This window comes from Aegilops tauschii, chromosome 1 (assembly GCF_002575655.3).
Source record: "Aegilops tauschii subsp. strangulata cultivar AL8/78 chromosome 1, Aet v6.0, whole genome shotgun sequence".
In the NCBI taxonomy this organism is placed as follows: domain Eukaryota; kingdom Viridiplantae; phylum Streptophyta; class Magnoliopsida; order Poales; family Poaceae; genus Aegilops; species Aegilops tauschii.
The window spans coordinates 87,556,255-87,580,351 of record NC_053035.3 but is presented as its reverse complement, the minus strand read 5'-3'; the positions used below and the strand labels follow the sequence as shown (position 1 = coordinate 87,580,351).

The window sequence follows — 24,097 nt, the reverse complement described above, 5'->3', positions numbered from 1 at the left end:
GAGTTGAGGAAATAGAACCAGTAAGCTTGGTGAAGACAATGATTTGGTAGACCAGTTCCAACTGCTGTCTCAGTTGTACATCTGGTTGGAGCGGCTAGGTATTTAAACCTGAGGACACACAGTCCTCACCGTATTCTCCTTGAGCTAAGGTCACACAGAGCTCGCCCAATCACTTGTGATAAGTCTTCAGGTGACTTCCGAACCTTCACAAACTCGGTCACTCGGCGATCCACAATTCCTCTTGGATGCTCTAGACCATGACGCCTAACCGTCTAGAAGAAGCACGGTCTTCAAAGGTAACAAGGGTTGGATCCACGTAGGATCAATCTCTTCAGTGATGCTCAATCACTTTGGGTTTGTAGGTGTTTGGGTTTGGGTTTTCTTCACTTGATGATTTTCGCTCAAAGTCCTCGGAGGATGGGATGCTCTCAAATGACAAGTGTCAGTTTCTCTCGGAGCAGCCAACCAGCTAGTGGTTGTAGGGGGCGGCTATTTATAGCCTAGGGAGCAGCCCGACATGATAAGACATAAATGCCCTTCAATGATATGACCGTTAGGTGGATAAGATATTTTGGGACAGCTGGCGCGTAGCACAGCAACGGTCGGAAACTTGAGTCTAAAATTCCTCAGGGCTATCATGTTCCTCACTGTAGGCAATCCGCACTGGCGAATTCCTAACTCCTCAGTCAGAACAAATTCCTCAGAGACCAGAAGAACTCCGTCTCTGTCACTGAAGAATATGGCTGAACTGTATGAGATTTTCAATGGCTTCACTCGAAGGGATTGGTAGGTGTAGGATTTTGAGTTGAGCATCACATGGAAATTTTTCCTTTGTATTTCCTCGACCCCCTTTAACAGTACGGTGTTTCCTATGACTCAAGAAAGAGAAAATGAAACTACGAAAACAAAAGTCTTCACGCTTCATGTTCCTCGAATGAATACCAAGTCTTCAAGGTCACACCAATTTCTTCACTTTCAAAGTCTTCAGAAAGTCTTCAGAAATCCAAAGTCTTCAGTCGAAGAACTTCATTTTTAGGGGTCGACTTCTCTGTAAATATCAAACTCCTCATAGACTTATAGTCCTGTGTACACTCATAAACGCATTAGATCCTTAACCTATAAGTCTTCAATACACCAAAATCACTAAGGGGCACTAGATGCACTTACAGTGTTGGACCTTTTGCTTATTAATAATCATGGTCTATGCATTGTTCCGATGCAGAGGCTGGGGCGAACCCACTTTTCGAAAAAAAGGTAGGATTGACGTCCATGTGTCATTTCCCTGTTGGAACTGTTGGTTCAAAGACCCGCTTCGATGGTGGAAACTCTTTGCCTCGCATTGGTTGGACCAACTGACGTTGGCATGCGGAGAGCGATTACTCCTTGAAGGTATTTTCTTGGAGCATTGCACCCTTTCTGTGGGGATATATCACATGGGTAAAAGGTGGGATTTAGAGATACTGTCGCGAGGCTTGTCGTACATGAATGACCTCCAATCGTTTAACTAGATTTGTTGAGAGCAACTAGTTGAGGAGCGGTCGTTTGGGATTAGTGATTTCAAGATTTATTTTGTTTGGCATCATCAATGTTTAATAACATTTAATACTGGGTGTTGGTCGGTGGTTTATCCTCCTGTTTGAAAAAAGAAGAGATGGAGCGGATTTTTTCCCCAAGATCACCATAAAGGCCGGGAGACTATTAGGCCCGGCCGAGCTAAACCATCAAGTACTTCGTGTAAGCCCAAGAGTCCAGTAAAAGTTACGTGTTCTTCTTCCCTAAGGGCATCGCTTCATATATTTTTTCGGTTCATCCATCCATCCATGCCTTGTCCTAAAAATCTCCGGCGCTTGAACCCTAGCAAAGCGGTAGCAGCAGCAAATCCCTCCTAAAAAGCGCGGTCGCCGGAGATAGAGGAGACAAAGTTGCCAGCTTCCCACCCTCAGGGAAGGCTTGCGGTCAGCGGGAAGCCGTTGATGTCAGCCTCCGCCATCGTCGCCGACAGGGCGAGCGGGTACCACCTTCTCACGGTCGATGGCTACTCCTGCACCAAGACTGTTCCCACCGGAGAACCCCTTAAGTCACACCAGTTCGCCGCGTGCGGCCATCGCTGGCACATCGAATACTACCCCAACGGCCAAACATCGGAGTCAGCGGATCACCTGTCCTTTTTTCTGTGTCTCGACGACAACGTTGTTGGCAGCACGGAGGTGAAAGCGCGCCACAGTTTCTGGTTCGTCGACGCGGTGCAGAAGGAGGAAGTGCTGCCTTCATTCCCATCGGGGGCAGCTGTGAAGAACTACGCAGGCAGCTCTGGCTGGGGGACTTCAAAGTTCATCAAAAGGGAAGCCTTTGAGAAATCCAAGCATCTCAAGGATGATTCCTTCACAATCAGGTGTGACATTGTTGTCATCAACGGGTTCTCCACCAAGATGGCCGAGGCTGCTGCCCCAAAGTTTGTTTCCCCGCCCCCGTCCGACCTGAACAAGCACCTCGGCGTTCTCCTTAAGACCGAGAAGGGCGCCGATGTGGTGTTTCGGGTTGGCAGTGAGACGTTCGCCGCACACCGATGCGTGCTCGCCTCCCGATCGCCGGTATTCAGTGCGGAGCTCTTCGGCGCAATGAAGGAGGGTGGCACATCCGGAGTCATACACATAGATGACATAGAGGCTCAGGTGTTCAAGGCGTTGCTCTATTTCGCCTACACCGACAAGATACTAGAGACAAAAGAAGAAGATGAAGATACCATGTTCCAGCATCTACTTGTCACGGCAGACAGGTATGACATGGAGAGGCTGAAGCTGGTTTGCGAGGAAAGGCTATGCGGGTACATCGATGTAGGCACAGTTGCGACCATCCTGGCTCTCGCTGATCAGCACCACTGCGTTGGGCTGAAGAAGGCATGCTTTGATTTCCTCAGCTCCCATGCAAACTGGAGGGCAGTTGTGGCCACTGAAAGCTTCCAGCGTGTGTATATCAGCTGTCCTTCTGTTGTGATGAAGCTGATTGACATGCCGTCGGCAGAGTGATGCCCAGTATTTTGGCAATGCTAATAGTTCATGGTTTCTAGATCTTTAACATTAGATATTTTAGTTGCAATGGGTACTTGCCTGGTTTCCAGACTTTGTGACAGTATCAGGTGGTTCTGTTGTTTTATGAATGCCTATGTGCTTGCTTTATAAGGAGGAGATGCAAAGTGGCATCACTTTGTTTATTTATTTTGCCTTGATAGTCCATTGCATTTCTCCAGGCTTACCAGGCAATTGGCTCTGGTTATTTTGTTTCCTTAGAATGCTTTGGGTTAGCAAAGCAAGGCGCCCCTGCTCTTTAATTCCTTATTAGGAGATGTCAAAATAGTTTCATCTATGTTTTGATGTTTGTTAACTGGATCAATACTACTCTGTTATTTCTCTGCCAAAGAAAGATATAGTTTCCGCTTAATTATGGACAATACTTAGAGGCTTTCCATGTTGTAATCCTCACTGGTATCTGATTGGAAGGAACCGGGAGTTCGGGATGCAACGGCGTTTTGGGCTTGAAAACAAGAAAGAGACACCTTGGTGACTATATAGTTCTTGGCTTATTTTCTCTGTCAGTGGCCACCCTCTAGATAGTCTCTCAGGCTCACGCTTATATATACAGGTAAAGAAAACTGTCGCTGGAACCAAGACTTGACAATCGCAATGCTTAGGTTTATGATGGGAAAATGCATGCCTTGACTGATCAAAACCTTTGGTGATCACATTTCACTGAAGGAAAATGTCGTCTTCTTGGACAAACAGTTATAATCTCAGACAATATGCAAATAATTCAATTTGCATGTTTAGGAACTCACTGCACAATTTTGGAAAAAGATGACAAAAATCTGTAAACTAACATCACAGTAAACAAAATCGCAAGATGCTCAAAAATAGATTTAGTCAGACAGCATAGTCAGAATTCAAATAGGAGAATGGTCACACACAGAGGGTCATGTTATTTGTTAGGAATAAGCAACTTGTATTCCCATAAGGCCATAGGCCGATATATATACATGTACAGGTGTGGTACATATGCAGGAAACCCCTTATACTACGGGATAAATACAAAAGGGTATACATGACTTATATTATAACTCTAACACCCCCCCTCAAACTCATGGTGGAGGAACAACACTGAGTTTGGAGAGATAAAAGCCATGTTGTGCTCTAGTCTGGGCCTTCGTCGGAAAATCCGCCAACTGTAACTCGGAAGGCACATACTGAAGAGCAACGACCTGATCCTGCACAGCAGCGCGCACATAGAAAGCATCAACACCAATATGCTTGGTGAGCTCATGCTTCACAGGATCGCGCGCAATGCTAATAGCACATGTACTGTCAGATAAGAGCATAGTCGGTGTAGTGACAGAAACACCAAAGTCCTGAAGTAACCACCGTAACCAAGTCACCTCTGCCGTCAAAAGAGCCATAGCTCGCAACTCAGCCTCAGCACTCGAATGGGAAACTGCAATCTGTTTCTTCGTCTTCCAGGCAATGTGAGAACCGCCAAGAAAACCACAGTAAGCAGAAAGTGAACGGCGATCAGAAGGATCACTAGCCCAGGTAGCATCCGCATAGGCCTGAAGCTGTAAAGAACTGGAGCTAGGAAAGAAGAGACGGTGAGAGATCGTGCCCCGAAGATATCGGAGAACACGAAGGAGATGACTATAATGAACCAATGTGGGAGCAGAAACAAACTGACTCAGAATATGAACCGGATAAGAGATGTCCGGACGAGTGACAGCTAGATAGACAAGACTACCAACGAGATGACGATAACGCGTCGGGTCAGGGAGAGGATCACCATCAGTAGCACGAAGGTGAACATTGAGCTCCATAGGAGTCTCAACAGTGCGCTCGTCAGAAAGAGCAGCACGAGCAAGAAGATCCTGGATATACTTTTCCTGAGATATAAAAAAGCCATCAGAGGTAGAAGAGACTTCAATCCCAAGAAAATAGCGAAGAGGTCCAAGATCAGACATAAGAAACTGCTCACTAAGACGGGCCTTTACAAAGGCAATATACTCGGGGTCATCCCCAGTGATGACCATATCATCAACATAGAGAAGAAGAAGAGTCCGGCCACGAGGAGAAAGGTGAATAAACAATGCGGGATCATGAACACTTGCTGAAAAACCAGCAGTAGTGACCACAGAAGCAAAACGCTCAAACCAGGCGCGAGGGGCTTGCTTAAGGCCATAGAGAGAGCGACGAAGACGACACACCATGCCATCAGGAACAGAATACCCAGGTGGTGGCTGCATGTACACCTCCTCACGCAGCTCACCATTAAGAAAGGCGTTCTTAACATCAAGCTGAGATATAGACCAGTGGCGTGCAGAGGCAACGGCAAGAAGTGTACGAATAGTGGTCATATGGGCCACAGGAGCAAAAGTCTCGTCATAATCACGACCATGCTCCTGCTGAAAACCACGAGCCACGAGACAAGCTTTGTGACGCTCAAGAGAACCATCGGAGCGAGTCTTAACCTTGTAGACCCACTTACAAGTGATGGGACTGACTCCGGGAGGAAGAGAAACAAGATCCCAGGTACCAGTGCGTTCAAGAGCAGCAAACTCCTCTGCCATCGCAAACTGCCATTCAGGATGAACAACAGCCTGACGATAAGAAGTCGGCTCAAGAACAGCACCAGCGGTGGGAAATCCAAAGCGATCAATAGGCGGATGAGGACGAGAACGCAAGCCATAAGTAGGCTGAGAGGAAGAGGACGACTCATCCAAGGAAGCATCCACAGGTCGTGAACGACGAGTGTAATGCTGAGGAAGAGATGGAACAAGAGAAGGAGGAATCGCCAAGGGAGAATCAGGGGGTGGCGACGAAGAAGTCACCGGAGATGAAGGTGTAGAATCCGGTGACATGCTAGGTGCGGAGACCGGGGAAGATGGTGGCGGTGAATCGGCGAGGGGTGGAGAAGCAGAGGGAGTGGGACGAATAAGCACAGGCGCGACGGGAGTGATAGGGGAGTCAGGAAAAGTGAGAAAAGAGATATCCTCCACTGAAAAGACCGAGGAAGATGGGCGTGGGTAAAAAGGACGAGACTCATCAAAAGTCACATCTCGAGAGATACGCATCCGACGACCGACAGGATCCCAACAACGATAGCCCTTATGCTCATCACTGTAGCCTAAGAAGACACACTCAACAGACTGAGCGGTCAGTTTGGTGCGTTCGCGAGGGGCAAGAAGAACATAGCAAACACAACCAAACAAGCGAAGCATCGAATAATCGGGAGAGCGATCAAACAGACGCTCAAAAGGAACACCATCCTGCAAAGCAGCAGATGGCTGAAGGTTGATGAGATAGACAGAAGTGGAGATAGCCTCAGCCCAAAAATGAGGCGGAAGAGAGGCGGCGATCATCATAGCACGAGCCGTCTCAAGAAGGTGACGATGCTTGCGCTCAGACACACCATTCTGAGCATGAGCACCAGGACAAGAGAACTGGGCAAGAGTACCCTGCTCAGCAAGGACACCACGCAACATCTTAGAGATATACTCACCAGCGGAGTCAGCACGAAAAACACGAATAGGTGAAGAGAACTGAGTATGAACCATGGCAGCAAAACGCTTATAAATAGACAACACCTCACTACGTGAAGTCATGAAATAAAGCCATGTGTAACGAGAAAAATCATCAATGAAAATAATATCGGCGGCGAGGGCCAGCCCCAACCAGAGTGTGCGTGCGACGATCCTGAACAGAACAAGAGTCAACATCAAGGATGACACGACAACCAGAATCAGTAAGTTGACCGGCAGAAAACAGATTCATGGTAAGTCAAGGAACATGAGCAACATCAGGAACAGAATAAGGAGTAGAAAGATGGCCTCTACTAGCAACATAAAGTGGAGTACCATCAGCAGTGAAGACATGAACAGGAGAATCCAGCGAGCGAAGAGAAGACAAAGCGGAAGAATGAGAAGACATATGAAAAGAAGCTCCAGAATCCAGAACCCATGGGGATGTACCTGACTGTGTAGAGGGCGGGTGCTCAGTGCGGGAAGCATCAGTCACAGAACCAGCAGTACCCGTCGAGGAAGAACCTGAAGCCGCGAGCAGACGCTTAAGTCTCAGAATATCCTGCTCAGTCAAAGCAATGGCTGAAGCTGGCGAGGGAGATGACGAAGTCCCTGAGGAGGATGATCGCGCCTTGCGCAGGTGTTTCCGCTTGGTGTAGCACGGGACTCAACATGACCATCATTGTTGCAGTAGTCACAATGTGAACGGGGCCGACCTGAGCCTTCAGAAGGAGTGGGCAAGAGCGGCGGAGCACTCGAGCGAGAATGGGGCGGTGCAGCAGGTGGAGTGGAAGAAACCCGAGTAGCGAGCACAGAGGGAACCTCCAGCAAACCAGCACCACGTAGGCGAGTCTCCTCAGCACGAATCTCTGAAAGCGCCTCCATGAGAGAAATACGGCCACGAGCAAGCAACTGAGCACGTCGGGGCTCAAACTCCTTACGGAGCCGAGACAGGAACTCGTAGACGCGATGAAACTCCAAATCGGCCTGGACAGCCTGGCAGCAGGGGCAAGCACGACAACCAGCACTGCGGAGAGAATCAAGCTGGCGCCAGATAGCAGAACTCTGTGCATAAAAGTCATCAACAGTAGAGTCACCCTGCTGAAGAGCATGCTCCTGACGAACCACAGAAAGGTATAAGGCATCACCAGAGGGCTCATAGCGCTGACGAAGACAGGTCCACATCTGGAAGACAGTAGGAAGATCCAGAAACTCAGAAGCAAACTGAGGCAGAACACTAGCAGTGAGAACAGCTGCAGCACGAGCATCATCATCAAGCCACTGGGTGTAAACAGACAAAGCACCATGATACGTCTGAAGAGCCTCCTCATAAGCCAAAGCCCTCTCATCATAGGCACGATCAGCAGCCTCATCAGCAACCTTAGCCGCATCCTTGGCAGCCTGATTAGCATCCGGAGGAAGAACCAGTGGAGTCGGCGGAGTAGGGGCCACCGGAGGAACCGGACGTGGCGGACAGCAGACTTCACCAGAAAGAACACCCCAGAGACGGATGCCACGCATGTGAATGCGCATGAAGCCAGCAAACTCGGTGTAGTTAGTACCATCGAAGATCACCGGACAGCGAGGGACAGAAACATAGCCCGATGCAGCAGACATGTTTTTTTTTGGCAAAGATCCGAACGAGGATGAACGGCGCAGCAGACTGCAGACGGCAGCCCAGCCGATCAGGAGGAGATCGAACCGGCGGGAGGGGCTGGGCGATCCAACTGGTGGGAGGGCGCGATCGGGAGCCGCCCTAGCACCTGGCGGAAGCAGCACCTGGCGGGTGGCGAGGAGCCTGACAGGAACGGCGGCACTTGGCGGGCGGGAGAAGCAGCGCCTAGCGTGGGGGGGCGCCTGGCGGCCGGCGGGGACGGGCTGGAGGGGCACCGGGCGGCCGGCGGAGGCGGAGACTGGCGGGAGGGGCGACGCGGGCGGGAGAAGCAGCGCCTGGCGGGATCGGCGGCACCCAGCGGGCGGCGGGAGCGGCGCCTAGCGTGGGAGGGCGCCTGGCAGCCGGCGGGGACGGGCTGGAGGGGCACCGGGCGGCCGGCGGAGGCGGAGACTGGCGGGAGGGGCGACGCCGAGGCGAAGAAAAATCGCGGCGGCGGCGGGGATGGGATCGAGCACGAGTTGCGCGTGCGAAAAAGAGACCTAAAGCTCTAATACCATGTTAGGAATAAGCAACTTGTATTCCCATGAGGCCATATGCCGATATATATATACATGTACAGGTGTGGTACATATGCAGGAAACCCCTTATACTACGGGATAAATACAAAGGGGTATACATGACTTATATTATAACTCTTAACATTATTCTCCTCCCCTCGAAAAATCCTCTTCCCCCAATGAAGTGAAATAAAATGGAAGAACAATAAACGTACAAGAGACAGGCATCTCCAGTCTTTAACATGTGCATAAGAACAAGGCGATATCAATATTCAGAACCGATGGATAACAAGTTGTCCATAAAAGATAAATGTACTTGCAAGTTGCAACAAGAGATAAGCATCTCCAATCTTAAACGGAAAATAAAGAGGTGAAAATCCAACCAATTTCAAAAATAGATAATATACCCTCACAGTTACCCCATACCAAGAGCTAACAGGTGACCATAATGATTAGCACTAGAGGCAGCCGATATATCAAATACCTAGACTCATTCATACAACTAAGCATTAGCCACTGGAAGCTGTTGCTAGGTGTTGCATATTCTCCATGGCTGAATTCTATGAAGACAATATATAGTTCCACCAAGGTCAGTGACCATCTGACGGCCATTCCGCAAAACATGGAACATAAGGTATAGCACCATAGAATGTTTCGTGAGTGCCGATAACATGCACTTTCTTGCTGTCCATATCATATGAGATAGCCTTCCCCCTCCGGTCGGTAAGGAAAATCAAATCACAATCTGGATGAATTGCTAAGGGCTCCACATATTTGTAACGATCCCTTCCAAACAGTTCTGAAATGTTAACAGTATCCTTCAAGGCCCACTTTGCACCACCATAATCCTCAAGAGCCCAAACTAAAAGTTGGCAAACATCAACATTATCATTTATACACCAAGCATACAATCGTCCCTGAGACTGTCCAATGAACGGATAATCAGAGCTGTCTCGCATGTTGCCTGGAATATCAATTTGCCCCCAAACCTTCCCCTCTGTGTCTACTGTGACTATTGAATATTCAGTGGTCATCAAATGCAAAGTACCATTCAGGAAGACAGGAAGACCAATAGGAGTCTTATCAATCCAACCACTCTCCACCGTAGTCCATCGTCCAGTGTCTGATGAGTAGATTGTCACTTCTGTGAAATCCCAAGTGTGTGTGAATACCATGAAACGGGAGGGGACGGCTGGATCGAAACACAAATATTCTTCGACTTCTTCTTCGTCTTCGTCTTGCAATTGTATAGGATTAGGAGGCAGCTCAGCCCACTTCTTGGTCGCAGGATTGCACACGACAAGATTGTACTCATCTTCCTCAAAACAATACGATTCCCAGTATTTGCAGAGAACAAGGCCACCGCAGCAATGCTGGGGGATGAGAAGTTTAAAGCTCTCGCGCAAGAAAGAGAGAAAAGGGTCGACCAGGGGTTGGCCTCTTCCGGACAAGTTAATGAAACAGGGGCGCATGCCATAGTTGCGGAGGAAGAAACCTGCCATGGTCTGGGGTGACCTCTTGCGGATGTCGGGGTCGGAGCAGAGGGCAAGCCACGGCTTGGACACGCACTTGAAGCGGCAGAATGACTTGTAAGGCACCCGGGACAGAATCTCGACAAGGGGGCCCTCAGGAAGGCTCCCAGCAGGGTGTTTCTCGTGCTCCTGCCCCTGCTTGTGCTTCTTCTTCTTCTTCTACAAATAATAGAGACGGACGTTTAGATTCCTGATTCCCTTTACCGGAAAAGGCTTTCGCCCCGCTTTAGATATAAAGCAACAACCAACATACCAATTGATACAAACCACAACACAACACACCCACACCCACACTCACCCAAGGCCAGATACATAGGTGCCAAAGAATCTCAACAACAACACCCCACACAACTCGAAGCAGACTACAGATTGACAGTGAGCATCACTAAGGAGCCGCCGGAGCCCTTCCCGGAGAAACCGTGAAGAGGTGAAGTTGAATGTCGACGAACCGTGAGCTCCAAGATGGCGCCTTCAGGAAGGACACGACACCGAAGCGCCGCCACCACCCGATCCAATGGTCCAGATTTTTATCCGCAGCACGGCGAAGGGAAAGGAGTAACCACAACGGAGACTTCGGGAAAATGGCGACGTCCACGGGCGCCGCCTCCGTCACCCTGGCAAGCATACTCCGCCTTCACCGCCACAGAACGTCAAAACACCAGCCACCACGCCGCCCACGCGGCCATGGACGCTTGTCGCCTGCACCTGAGCCGCGAGCTCAGCCCACGAGCATCGCAGGAGCTCCCACCACTTGGGCCGCCGCCCAGGGAACAAGACGCCCCATGGGTCCTCCATGGCTGCCAACGATGTGCCGATTGGCAAACTCTGACCGCCGACAAAGCCGCCAGCGACCAGAACAACCAGATCGATCGAGGAGCCACCAAGTCGGAGAAGAGGTGAAGCGGGCGGACCACGTCGACGACCGGTACCCCTGCCGGTGATGGGTGGCCCGACCGCATTGGCACCACCCACCACTCCCAACATCTCTCCCAAGCGTCACCCCCCCCCCCCCCCCCCGCGACACCCAACCTCGACTCCCGGCCTGGATCTGCATCATCTGGCAGGGATGGGAGGTGCCCGAACGGCCACACCATGTCGCCGCGAGAGGACCTAGGGACCTCCACAAGAGTATCTCACCAATGGCCAGACGCCGGAGCATGTCCTGCAGCCGCCCGAACCGACCCGCCCCACCACCATGGACCGCCACCACGCCATCACAGCCCACACCCATGCAGTTGCCAACATGGCCGCTGCCAAGACCCCACGCCGCACGCCGACGCCCAGAGGCCAGATCCGAGCGGATCTGACCGAAGACCACGGAGGCGCCCGCCCCTGATCTCGAACCACCCGGTCCCCGCTGGGCCCTGCGGGACACCAGCACAGCCGCACCACCAGCCATCCCATGGTGCCCTTGCAGCTCCGCCGCATCCACCCACCACCACCACACCGCCTCACTCCGCCATGACCTAGATCCGAGGGATGTGCCCCCGCGCCCTTGGGTGCCCACACCACCCAATCAGCCACCAGGGCTTCGCCCGACGGCTTCCTCTAGCGGCGACAAAAGGGGTGGACAGGAGGTGTGGCGACCCTGTCGGCTAGGGATTTGGGGCTCCGCCCGAGTCGCCCGAGCGGTTCCCTTTCATGAATCAAAGATTGGAACAAGAAACAGGCAGAGAACAAACCTCAGAAGCTACGGGAACAATGAGGGGAGGCGGCGGCATAGGATGGGACGGAGCGCCTTCGTCACGGCGAACGGTCGCCAATGGGTGGTCCTGCTCCGTGCAGCCATGCTCACCTCCTCCTCCTGGCGGCATCAAATCCTTGGCTTGGGGATCAGTGCCTCGAACTCTAGGGTTTGGGAAGGGGGAAAGAGCGGCGGCTGTGTCGTCGTCTCCCATCTGCATGGGAAGGCTGGGCATCACGACTTATTTTCCCGACACAGTAGTCAACCCGTGCAGGTGCACGGGATGGCAAATTTAATTAACAAGCTCACAAAATATCTAAAATATTTCCGTAAAAAATAGGGCTACAAATAAGTACTCACTCTGTTTATTTTTTTATTACTCACTCGGTACATTTTTGTGAAGTGTGTTAATTTTTCAAAAGTGAAACCTTTCTATATTTGATGAGTTTCTAGAAAAATATCATATCTACAACACAAAATCAGTATCGTTAGATCCATCATGAAATTTATTTTCATATTTCATTTAATTAATATTGTACATATTGGTAGTTTTTCTATAAACTGGTCAAAGATAAGAAAAAAGTTTAACTTTTATAAAAAGGGACTGAGGGAGTAATAGAAATGTTGAAGAAAAGTTAGGCATATGTTTTAAAATAGTTATTTTTAAAGCGGATGAAATTCTTGCTTATAGAAATAAATTTAGGGAAAAATAAATTACTTTCCTCCAATTTGTTGTGAGTTAGATTGTATGACAGAACAAATGGAGGTCAAATAGAAGAGAAAGAATTACCATAGTTCTTTTCCCAGATTTCATTGTACTTATAACATACTCTTTTCAGTTGGCCGATAATGCTTCCACTTTTTCCAAAAAAGAGAAAGTTTAAAAAGCAGGAATTGATTACGACTGATAAGCAATGGGTATGATTGATTAGCATTACAGCTACATGTTTCGAATCCAGGCCTTGGGCAACAATTTGGTCCATTGCAATTCCTGAAAAACGACACGATCATTAATATTTTTGTGAACACTTGTATTTACAAACCATGCTTACTCATAAGAATGTGATACGGGTGGCTGAATAAGGGAAATAGATAGAAGCTAAGTAAATTCTACTCCGTATATCAGTATCAATATATGTTGTTATCCTTTGCGAATTCTTCGCCAGTACATGCCCACAGTTATTATAAACAAATAATGTGCTAAAACACTTCAATATATAAAGATTTGTAGGAAGGAAACTCATGTTAGTTTAAGCAGCCCATAGTCAGGGTAGAAATGTCTGATGTAAACTAAATGAGTAGGTATGCTTATACAATGGAAAATTTAAATAGAAAAAAATTCACATACTGATAATACAAAAGGATCACATTTGCTGTATCAAACCTTATTAAGCCAACATAAAATACACTTAAGAAAATTTAGACAACTAAAAAACTTTATACCATAAAATGGACCATATGGTGGTAAAAACATAAATCTACATCCCAGCAACATTGGTTGGCAAATCCAACATCCTTCTTAATTGCAATATAAATCAAACTAAATGAACTTTATTCTGTCAATATTGTCTGAGCCTAAAGAACAACAGTGCACTGCTGAGAACAAATACTACTCCCTCCGTTCCGAATTACCTGTCGCATGTATGAATGTATCTAGATGTATTTTAGTTCTAGATACATCCATTTCTGCGACGAGTAATTTAGAACGGAGGGAGTATAATTTAGTAAACCAATGTCAGAACGTACCAAATTACATAATTCTAGTAACTTTATCACACCAAATTATATCAACCTCCTTATTTTACATACGGCCACTTATTTTCTTGTAGATTAGTAGTCCAGATTAAATTCAAGCCGTTAAAACTAGCGTCCACCAGATAAGATGGTTAGATCTTTTTATTTTTATTCGATAACCATTAAATTTTCTAGGGAGTCTCTAAAAACATTAAAATCATAGGGATGCAAACAGTGACGGACCCAGAAACTTCTCGAAAGCCGAGGAAGAACACAAATTAAGGTGCGTAAGATGCTAGTTTTTTCATAAAAATCACCGTATTAATCATCTAACATAAGACATCATGTAGTCGGCAAGCCCGGGCATGAGAGATCCTAGATTAGTCCCTGGATACAAAGAAAAAACATGATCATTCTACAATTTTCACAGCAAGGTATTATCTTTCATGAAATCCTATGACAAGAGAGGGTTAACTGGGAAAGAGGTAGACACTCACTAATACTGAAGCACATTCTCTGTCAAACAAAACACTTCAGCCATCAGAAATTAATATCCTTGAGGCATAACCACAGGAACCAACAAATTTAGAAAAAATGAGCCCCATAGCCATCTGTATGCAAAGAGAGAGAATGTGAAATAAGTAAAATCTAGTGGTTAGTTACAACTTCACTAATTAGTCCCTTCACTTTCATTCTGATACCTTGCGAACCATTTTATGGAAGTACATAGAATATTTTGACAGGTCAGGAATAGATAGTGAAAAAGATAAGTCTCTTCACAGAAAAATTGAATTTCATAGTAATTTTGACGATCATCTGGGTGAACTTCTATATGAGAATAAAAGAGCTACAGCTGCACTACATTCAACACATAATGGATTAACTATTTGCCTAATTCTCAAGACAATATCATGGCCACAGTTCCATATTGGTCCAAACTACCAATCCATACACGTAGAGTTATTTTGCGGAAACTAATCCATGCACATGATTCTGTTTAGCATTCGACAAGGCGTGCAGGTAGGAACCCGATACAATTTTTCCACCTTAACAAAACAACCTGCAAGGTGATCAAAACTACCAATTTTCCACGTCTCTTGCTTTTCATGGGAGCATATATAACAATTTGATTATACCCTTCCAATTATGGTTGTCAGTACTGTCGCCCTGAGGGCTGCAGAACCAGGGATGAGGAAGCTGAAGGCGGTCGAGAGCAGCGCCAAGGGAAATGTGTTGCCGCCTTTTATTTTCTCTTTAGCGCTTGTTGAGCTGTGCCCTCAGCAGAACCCTCTGTTGTACTTTCTTTGTTGTCTGCTACTTTGGCGTGCATGTGCGGTGTGAACATTTGTTGGACCTTGTGCTTCTGGTGGTTGCTTTATTTATAAAGCAGGGCGAAAGCTTTTTTCGGTAATATTTATATAACTAGTGGGCCATCTGCGAGTGTCATGTTCATTTGGGGGCTGAGTGTGTGAAAATGTATTAGCTATATATAAGCACGACCGTTGGCTGGAATTGGCAGCGACTAAATGAAATAGCTCATATTTTCTCTCCTCCTACCTACTATTTCTCTGGTTTCTTCTTCTTCTTCCCCAAGTATCCTCTTCTCGATCCCAAATCTGGGCAGGAAATCCTCAGCAAGGATATGACAAGTGGTATTCAGAGCTAGATAGGTCCGTCTTGTGCTTCGCATACTCGAGACTCTCTCCGTAACATCGACTGGTCAGTTGTCGATTGCTCATGCGGTTGGCTGTAAATCCAAGATCGGCGTTGGAGAAATCCAGAGGAAGCTGCAACGGTGTCGTTCAAGCCAAGTGCTCAGACACGACACCTGGTAGAGGTGATGGGGTCATTCGAGGAGAACGTAACGCAGGCATTTGCGGCTCTGCAGCTACTGCAGGAGCAAGTGGAAGGAATTTTGGAAATCAAGGCGCGACTGGATGGGTTGGACAACAAGTTTGAGGAATAAGTCGCTCAGCTGGATCAGGTGCAGTCCAAGGTAAACATATTTGTGAGCTCTATTGGAGAGATCCATCAGGAACAGGTTCATGTGGCGCGAGTGTTAAAGGAATCCACCAGTGTTCGGGACGCGGATCTGGAGCGGATGGCAGCGAAGGGTTGTTATGCAGTGTCGCCCACAGTGGCGACGCAGCCAAGGGTTCATGTTCGCAGGGGGCAACATGGACAGCCTCCTCCTGTGGATCCAGGAAAGGTATCACACACACCTCAAAAAAATTCTTCCTCTGACTAGCATGGATCCAAGCGCACCTGGATGCCTAAGATGGAATTTCCACAGTTTGATGGGGAAGGAATTCGAATTTGACTTGATAATTGAAGCTTATTTCCTGTTGTATCAAACTCCTGAAAACTTAAAAGTCATGTCTGCATCTCTGCACTTACATGGAAATGCTGCACACTGGTACCAGTCATATAAACTGTCTGATTACCGTTCATCATGGAGTCAGTTTTCTGTGGCCATGCTGCAGGAATTTGACCTCAATGTGCATAGAGATTGCATGAGAGGTCTGTTGGTTTTAAAACAGACTCGAACTGTTCAGGAATATCCGAGTAATTTCAATCAGCTTGTGTAGCAAGTCAAACTGTATGAAGGGTCTGTCAGTGAAATATTTTTGGTTACTCAATTTGTACTTGGATTGAAAGATGATATAAGAGCAGCTGTTGAAATTCATTGCCTCTTACAGTTCATACTGCAACTGTATATGCTCTAGTACAAGAGGCAGTGCTGGAATTAAACAAAGGACAGCAGGGACGATATAGCAGAAATGGGGGTTATATACCACAACAAGAACCTGTTCAGCGAACTCAGTTTGCTGCTGGGAATCTCTGGAAAGCAAAGTGTGTTACAGCTGTGAGACAAATATGCTCCTGGACATGTATGCACGAAAAATGAGGCTCAAGTGAAGGCTATTGAAACCACAGGGGGGGAACAGGTGTATATAGAGGATGCAATGCTGGATGCTCTTGCAGTGGAAGAAACTGTAGCTGAGGCTGCTGCATTCTTGTCTGTCAATGCATTGTCTGGAACAAACAACCCTAAGACGGTCAGACTAAGAGCCATGGTAGCTAATGAAGTCATGTTGCTATTAGTGGACTCTGGTAGTTATCACACTTTCACTGATCAGCAGCTAGCTGACAGAAACTGTAGCTGAGGCTGCTGCATTCTTGTCTGTCAATGCATTCTCTGGAACAAACAACCCTAAGACAGTCAGACTAAGAGCCATGGTAACTAATCAAGTCATGTTGCTATTAGTGGACTCTGGTAGTTCTCACACTTTCACTGGTCAGCAGCTAGCTGACAGAATTTAGTGTAACACCAAAACACTACCTCTTCCTCTGAAAGTTAAAGTGGCCAATGACTTGTGAACAAGAGGTTCATGGTTCGTACATTTACCACATACATGAAGTTGTACCCCTGGGAGGTTATGATGTCATCTTGGGCATGGATTGGTTAGCACAGTGGGGTCCTATGACATGCCACTGGGAGGAGAAATGGATACAGTTCAGGACAAGGGTCACACTGTTACTTTACAAGGCATGAAAGATAAGCCAGTCACACAACTGCAAGAATTCATTGTTGAACAATTTGAAAAATGTGTGGAAGGTAATGATGTCTGGGCTACAGGAATATTAACTACCGAGGCAGCAGTATCAGTGCGAACTACACCTGAAAGTATTCAGCGACTCCTCACTGAATACACTGATGTGTTTCAAAATCCACAACAGTTGCCACCTCATAGGACTTATGATCATGCCTCTCATCACTACCTTACAATGCTTCAATTAATTCAAGACCCTACAGGTATTCCACATTGCAAATGGATGAAATTGAGAAGCAAGTCTCTGAAATGATTGTTGCTGGCATAGTGACACCCAGTATGCCCCTTTTGCCTCACCTATGCTTTTAGTCAAGAAAAAGATGGGACATGGAGATTCTGTGTGGACTATAGAAGACTTAACTTGCTGACAATTAAAAGCAAATTCCCAATGCCTGTGGTGGATGAGTTAGCTGGAACCAAGTGATTTTCTAAGCTGGACCTCAGGGCAGGCTATCACCAGATTAGAATGGTGGAGGAAGGTGAAGCTAAAACTGCATTTAAAACTCATCATGGGAAATTTCAATTCAGAGTTATGCCCTTTGGGCTGACAACTGCCCCAGCTACCTTTCAGTGCATCATGAATGTTGTGTTTGCACCCTATATCAGAAAATTTGTGTATTGGTTTTCATGGATGATATATTAGTTCATAGCAAAGACTTGGAGTCCCATGTTGTGCATCTGAAACAAGGTCTGGATATATTCTCAGAAAACATCTGTTATTTTCAAAACAGAGCAAGTGTTTATTTCCTTAGCAACAACTGGAGTACCTAGGTCACATCATTTCTGACAAGGGAGTTGCCACAGAGCCTGAGAAGACAAAAGCTATGTTACAGTGGCCCGTTCCCACTATTGCGACATAATTAAGGGGATTTTGGGGATTGACAGGATACTATATGAACTTTGTCAAAAATTATGATATTCTGGCCAAACCATTAACTACACTTCTGCAAAAGAAGGCTTTGCATTGGTATCCAGAAGCACAAGTGGCATTTGACCAGCTCAAGCAAGCTATGAGTAACACTCCTGTTTTACGTCTAGCAGATTTCACACAGCCCTTCTGTATTGAAACAGAGATGCATGTGACTCTCGTACAAGTGGTGTGCTCAGTTAACAAGGTTATCTAATGGCATACTATAGTAAAGCTCTGGGTATTAGCAATAGCAAACTGTCCATTTAAGAAAAGGAGTTTTTAGCAGTTATGATGGCTGTGGATAGATGGAGGCCATATGTTTCTAGAGGACATTTGGTGAAATTTGGAATATCAAATTCTTACTTCATACTTGCAGAGAAAAGCCATGACTAAGTTAATTGGGCTACAGTTCAAATTTCAGTTCAAAAAGGGAGTAGACAATAAGGCAGCAGATGCACTTTCAAGAATTGGGCATGCTTTTGTGGTTACAGGAAGTTGTAAACTCCTATGCAGTAGATTTAGAAGCTCATGAGTTTTTTTAGGGAAGAAGCTCATGAGTTACTGCAGAAGTTAGTTCTTACTCCTGATGGAGTCCCAGACTTTACTCCGCATAATGGATAAAACACCAGGGGAGGGGGGGTGGTTTGGATTGGGGCTAATTCAGGGTTGCAAACCAAAACAGTTGAGGCCTTTCATGCTAGACCTATAGGGGGGCATTCTAGAAATCAGGCAACTTATCAGAGAGTTAAGTTGTTTCACTGGACTGGCCTAAACCAAGCGGTCACAAATTTTGTCCAGAATGTCAGATCTGTCAGCAGACTAAACATGAACAATTCAAGTATCCAGGTTTCCTTAACCCGCTGCCTGTTCCACAAGGTGCCTGGGAGGATGTGACCATGGATTTTATTGAAGGTCTGCCTAATTATTGTGGTTATTCTGTCATCCTGGTGGTGGTGGACAGATATTTTATTCCATTGAAACATCCATACACCGCAGCTTCAGTTGCTCAGTTATTCTTACAGAATTGTCAAGTTACCTAGTATGCCTTACACAGTCACTTCTGATAGAGTCAGAGATCCATTGTTCACCAGCAAATTTTGGAAAGAATTGTTTACTTTGTGGGGATCCAAACTTCAGATGTCTACTGCTCGACATCCTCAAACTGATGGGCAATCTGAGAGAGTCAATCAGTGTTTAGAAATGTATCTCAGATGCTCTGTTAATGACACACCTACTAAATGGGTTAATTGGCTTCCCTTAGCAGAATTCTGGTACAATACGTCTCATCATTCCTCCTTGGGTGGTTCTCCTTTTAAAGCCCTTTATCGTCATGAGCCACACCTGGGAGAATTGCCTCGCCCTCAAGCTACCGACAATACTGACTTAGAGAGTTGGCTGCATGAGTGGCATTTATACTCTGAACATCTGAAAGTTCGACTATACAGGGCTCAGTGCAAAATGAAGTCTGAGGAAGATAAGAACAGATTGTTCGGAAAGACTTCCTAACACAGATCACCAAGGGAATTCCCGGTTGGAGATTATGTGTTTCTGAAGCTTCAACCTTATGCTAAACCATCGGTGATCAAGCGGCCATTTCTCAAACTAGCTTTCAAGTATTTTGGTCCCTACAAAATTCTGGAGAAAATAGGTCCAATGGCATATCAGCTTGCTGTTCCTGCAAGTAGTCAGGTGCATCCGGTGTTTCGTGCGTCTCAATTGAAACAAAAGACCCCTGACCACACTCCTATCTTTACCACTTCACCAGCACCTCTGTTACTTGATACGGAAGATCTTCAGCCTGAACTTATTTTGGATCGGCGCTTGGTTAAGAAAGGTAATGCTTTCTGCTGCAAGCGTTCCTTCAATGGAAAGGTTTGCCTGCCTCTTATGCAACTTAGGAAGATTCTGAGACTGCACATCAGAAGTTTCCAAATGCCCCAGCTAGGGGACAAGTTGGTTCTGGAGAGCCAGGACCTGTCAGTGATGTCACCCTGACAGCTGCAGAACATGGGAAGAAGAATCTGAAGGAGGTCAAGAGCGGCGCCAAGGGAAATGTTTGAATAACTAGTGGGCCATCTGAGAGTGTCTTGTTCATTTGGACTTTCAGCCATGTAAGTGTGAGAGCCTGGTGGGCTGAGTGTGTGAAAATGTACGAGCTATATATAAGCTCACATTTTCTTTCCTCCTACCCCTTATCTCTCTGGTTTATTCTTCTTCCCCAAGTATCACGTTCTCGATCCCAAATCTGAGCAAGAAACCGTCAGCAAGGATATGACAAGTAGATGCCTTTTAGTCGCCCAACACTCAACGCCATACAATATTGCATGTCGAATCACCGCTGTAGAACCTGCCTTTTAGCTTTTGTGGCACTCTCTTGTCACAGAGAACGCTAGAAGCTTGGCACCACTTCATCCATCCGGCTTTGATTCGATGGTTGAGTGTTGACATCTTCATTGATATCCCTATCCTTTTGCAGCATTGACCCCAAATATCAGAAGGTGTCCTTCTGAGGTATCACCTGCCCATCTAGACAACCTCCTCCTCGTGCCTAGTACTCCCTCCGTTCCTAAATATTTGTCTTTCTAGAGATTTCAACAAATGACTACATACGTAGCAAAATGAGTGAATCTACACTCTAAAATATGTCTATATACATCCGTATGTGGTAGTCCATTTAAAATCTCTAAAAAGACAAATATTTAGGAACGGAGGGAGTAGTACTGAAACCGCACCTCATGTACTCGGTTTTAGTTCTACTAAGCCTAAAACCTTTTGATTCCAAGGTTTATCTGCATAGCTCTAACTTACTATTAACCCCCGTCCGACTATCATCGACTAGCACCACATCATCCGCAAAGAGCATACACCATGGGATATCTCTTTGTATATCCCTTGTGACCACATACATCACCCAAGCAAAAAAGACAAGGGCTCAAAGCTGACCCCTGATGCAGTCCTATTTTAATTGGAAAGTCATCAGTGTCGTCACACTTGTTTGAACACTTGTCACAACATTATCATACATGTCCTTGATGAGGGTGATGTACTTTGTTGGGACTTTGTGTTTCTTCAAGGCCCGCCACATGACATTCCGCGGTATCTTATCGTTGGCCTTCTCCAAGTCAATGAACACCATATGCAGGTCCTTCTTTTGCTCCATGTATCCCTTCATAAGTTGTCGTGCCAAGAAAATGGCTTCATGTTCGACCTCCCAGGCATGAAACCAAACTGATTTTTGGTCACGCTTGCCATTCTTCTTAAGCGGTGCTCAATGATTCTCTCCCATAGCTTCACTGTATGGCTCATCAACTTAATTCCACGGTGATTAGTACAACTTTGAACATCCCCCTTGTTCTTGAAGATTGGTACTAATATATTCTGCCTCTGTTCTTCTGGCATCTTGTTTGCCCGAAAAATGAGGTTGGAAAGCTTAGTTAGCCATACTACCGCTATGTCTCCGAGGCCTCTCCACACCTCAATGGGAATACAATCAGGGTCCATCGCCTTGCCTCCTTTCATGCTTTTTAAAGCCTCCTTGACCACAAACTCTTAGATTCGCCGCACAAGCGCCTACTGATATCATCAAAGGAGTCGTCTAGTTCAATGGTATAGCCCTCATTCTCCCCATTGAACAGCGTGTCGAAGAACTCCCGCCATCTATGTTTAATCTCCTCGTTCTTCACGAGGAGCTGGTCTTCTATAATTTTTAGAAGAATGTTTCTTCTAAAGAGATGGGTAAGAGAAATCAAGTCAGGCATGGCATATTGGTCAAAGCCTACCAATCCAGATAGACAGATTCATTTTCCCAAAACCAGTCCATAGTATTTTTTTTTCCCGTATGGTTATCAATATTCAATAGAGCATTCACCTTCCTACCTGATATGTTACTTGGTTTAGAAAAAAATCATGAACTTGTTTCACCCTACAATTAAACAACCTCACAGGTGATCAAAACTAACAAAATTTCATTCCTCTTGCATTTTACTGGAGTTTATATGCCAACTGGAATGGATCCTTCCTAGCATGGTACATGATAATTATGAGCTTAGACTGGCCACAATTGATTTTGAGCCAAATATAAGAGAACAACATGGCATGTTTCATCATGATAATTACTACAGAAAACTGAAAAATAACTGTTTCTGCCATGTAGCATATCTGAACTCAAGTATGCTACCTTCGTGTAGTATTGCAAAATAAAGAGAACACATCACAGCCCCGAATATAGAGATACAAATAGGAAGTTGGCCGGTAAGAAAAGTATCAATAAGGTAGCCTAAGAAACAGAGTGATATAATGATAGCTGAAATGTGTCTATAAGCTGATTTGGACTATAGTTCATCTAGAGAAGTCCTACAGAAGAAGCAAGCCAAAACATACCAAAATTCCGGTAGCTCAGGATGGAAGATTTTTCTTTCCGAGCACTCCTGGACAGTTTTGACAGGTAAATTTCATATGGTTTTCGCATGTAAAAGTTCCAAGTATTTAAGAATGGACATAACCGTGTGTTGTGTTCTGATATGGAACTGTACGTAGAAGTGGAACTGCTCACAAATTAAGAACATTTACTTATGTGGATAGATATGAATAAATCCTGTGATACAGGGGCGTACATGATCAAGTAGAGTTAGCAACAGGTCGGTAGGTCGGTTCATATGTGTCAATGAGGGTCGATGACCTTTGAGTCCTCAAAACCTACATGAAAAGATCATCTGGAGCAATGAGTCACAAAATCACCCAGCCGTCCAGGTACAGAAATGGGTGAACTTGCATCATACAGGAGAAATTTCTCACCAGAAACAGATATCAATTATCTTCTGCTGAGAATGGAAGAATGGGATCGATCCCCCAACGTGGCCACTGAAGCAGGCTACAATTGGTTCGAAAGCTGCATTATCATCTCATCGGATTACATCCCCTAAAAAAAATCAGATTACATTATTCCTAAGCAATCGGAACAAACACAAATGCCCGAATCAATAGACCACAAAAAGGATGAACAACCAGAATCAATTAACCTAGCCAAGAGCCATTGCTGCTGCTGCTGCCGGAGTAAAGAGGGTGACGGGAGGGCGTCAGGGGACGAAGCAGCTAAATTGCGGGGAAACCGGAACGTATACCTCCTCCACTGATGGTTGATTGCTTCCTCGGCGGATCAGCTTCACGGTACAGCGACAGTGCCGCCTCGCAGAGCCTCTCGCGCGCTCGATGGGACCCTGAGGCCGCGTCGCTCGTCCCCCGCTACCGCGTCGCGTCGCCCGCCTCCATGCGGCGGCGGCGGCGTCGCTCGCCGTCTCGCTCTTTTTATCTTTCCGGGGGCAAAGGTCTGGGGCGAATAGCTCCCGTGGGACGTCGTTGAGTTCAATTGTCCACTTAACCCGTCGTTGGTTGTAATGACTCTCATGCTACGTCTCCTAACGCAGAAATAGCTCAAGCAAGATAACCCGTGGCTAGTTGGCGTTAGTTAGATTGAGATTTGGTTGTGACATTGGGGGTTATGTGCTCTGACTGGTAGGGTCCACCTAGGGTCACGTCGTCAAGAGTCAACCGTCCACGACTCGATCGGTGACAGTGTGACCGTGCTGGACTGGGCGAGCGCCGCCGCCGTAAGCATCTTCTCCAGCAGAGGCAGCGGTTTCTTCTCCGCGGTGTTGGAGCGTCTTTCTCAGCAGCGGCGGAGCTATTGCGAGTGAGTATTTTCGAAACCCTAGTCTCATTCCCCAGAATTTTGGATAGATTTGTGGCCTCATGCTCTGTTTCTTGCCGATTTAGAATCTCAATTGGATAGGAGCGCAGGGGCTGTTTGAGATGGAGCGAGGAGACAATGCTTCAAATCAGTAATGCCGCCCTTTTTTCTCTTTTAGCTGTTATCGAACTCGATTTGGTAGTGACTGT

At 46.4% G+C, this 24,097-nt stretch overlaps 2 protein-coding genes across 17 annotated transcripts; one reads left to right on the top strand and one right to left on the bottom strand.

Moving 5' to 3' along the window:
- The first annotated feature begins 1,973 nt into the window (after positions 1 to 1,973).
- Positions 1,974 to 3,026, top strand: LOC109752797 (BTB/POZ and MATH domain-containing protein 1-like). The gene has a single exon (XM_020311700.3). The coding sequence runs from the start codon at positions 1,974 to 1,976 to the stop codon at positions 3,024 to 3,026; it is 1,053 nt and encodes a 350-aa protein (XP_020167289.3).
- Positions 3,027 to 8,957: 5,931 nt separating this feature from the next.
- LOC109752805 (F-box protein At5g49610) lies at positions 8,958 to 23,581 on the bottom strand. 16 transcript variants are annotated; one of them, XM_045232953.1, is made up of 9 exons: positions 23,323 to 23,581; positions 22,997 to 23,120; positions 22,816 to 22,914; positions 22,583 to 22,629; positions 14,176 to 14,289; positions 13,922 to 14,065; positions 12,735 to 12,935; positions 11,943 to 12,158; positions 8,958 to 10,419 (listed from the first exon to the last, which is right to left on the bottom strand). In XM_045232953.1, the coding sequence occupies exons 7-9, from the start codon at positions 12,756 to 12,758 to the stop codon at positions 9,319 to 9,321; spliced, it is 1,341 nt and encodes a 446-aa protein (XP_045088888.1). In that variant the 5' UTR covers positions 12,759 to 12,935; positions 13,922 to 14,065; positions 14,176 to 14,289; positions 22,583 to 22,629; positions 22,816 to 22,914; positions 22,997 to 23,120; positions 23,323 to 23,581; the 3' UTR covers positions 8,958 to 9,318. The 16 variants fall into 16 exon arrangements, with proteins under 16 accessions (XP_045088888.1, XP_020167297.1, XP_045088875.1 ...); XM_020311708.2 differs by having other exon boundaries at positions 22,816 to 22,897; XM_045232940.1 differs by having other exon boundaries at positions 13,996 to 14,065; positions 22,816 to 22,897.
- Between the last annotated feature and the right edge of the window lie 516 nt (positions 23,582 to 24,097).

Coding starts and splice junctions, on each gene's coding strand:
- LOC109752797 (XM_020311700.3), top strand. CDS start 1,974: ATGTCAGCCTCCGCCATCGTCGCCGACAGGGCGAGCGGGTACCACCTT.
- LOC109752805 (XM_045232953.1), bottom strand. CDS start 12,758: ATGAAATCTGGGAAAAGAACTATG. Junction 12,159..12,734: donor AATCTGGGAAAAGAACTATG/GTAATTCTTTCT, acceptor CTTCCCATGCAG/ATGGGAGACGACGACACAGC. Junction 10,420..11,942: donor TTGTTCCCGTAGCTTCTGAG/GTTTGTTCTCTG, acceptor TATTATTTGTAG/AAGAAGAAGAAGAAGCACAA.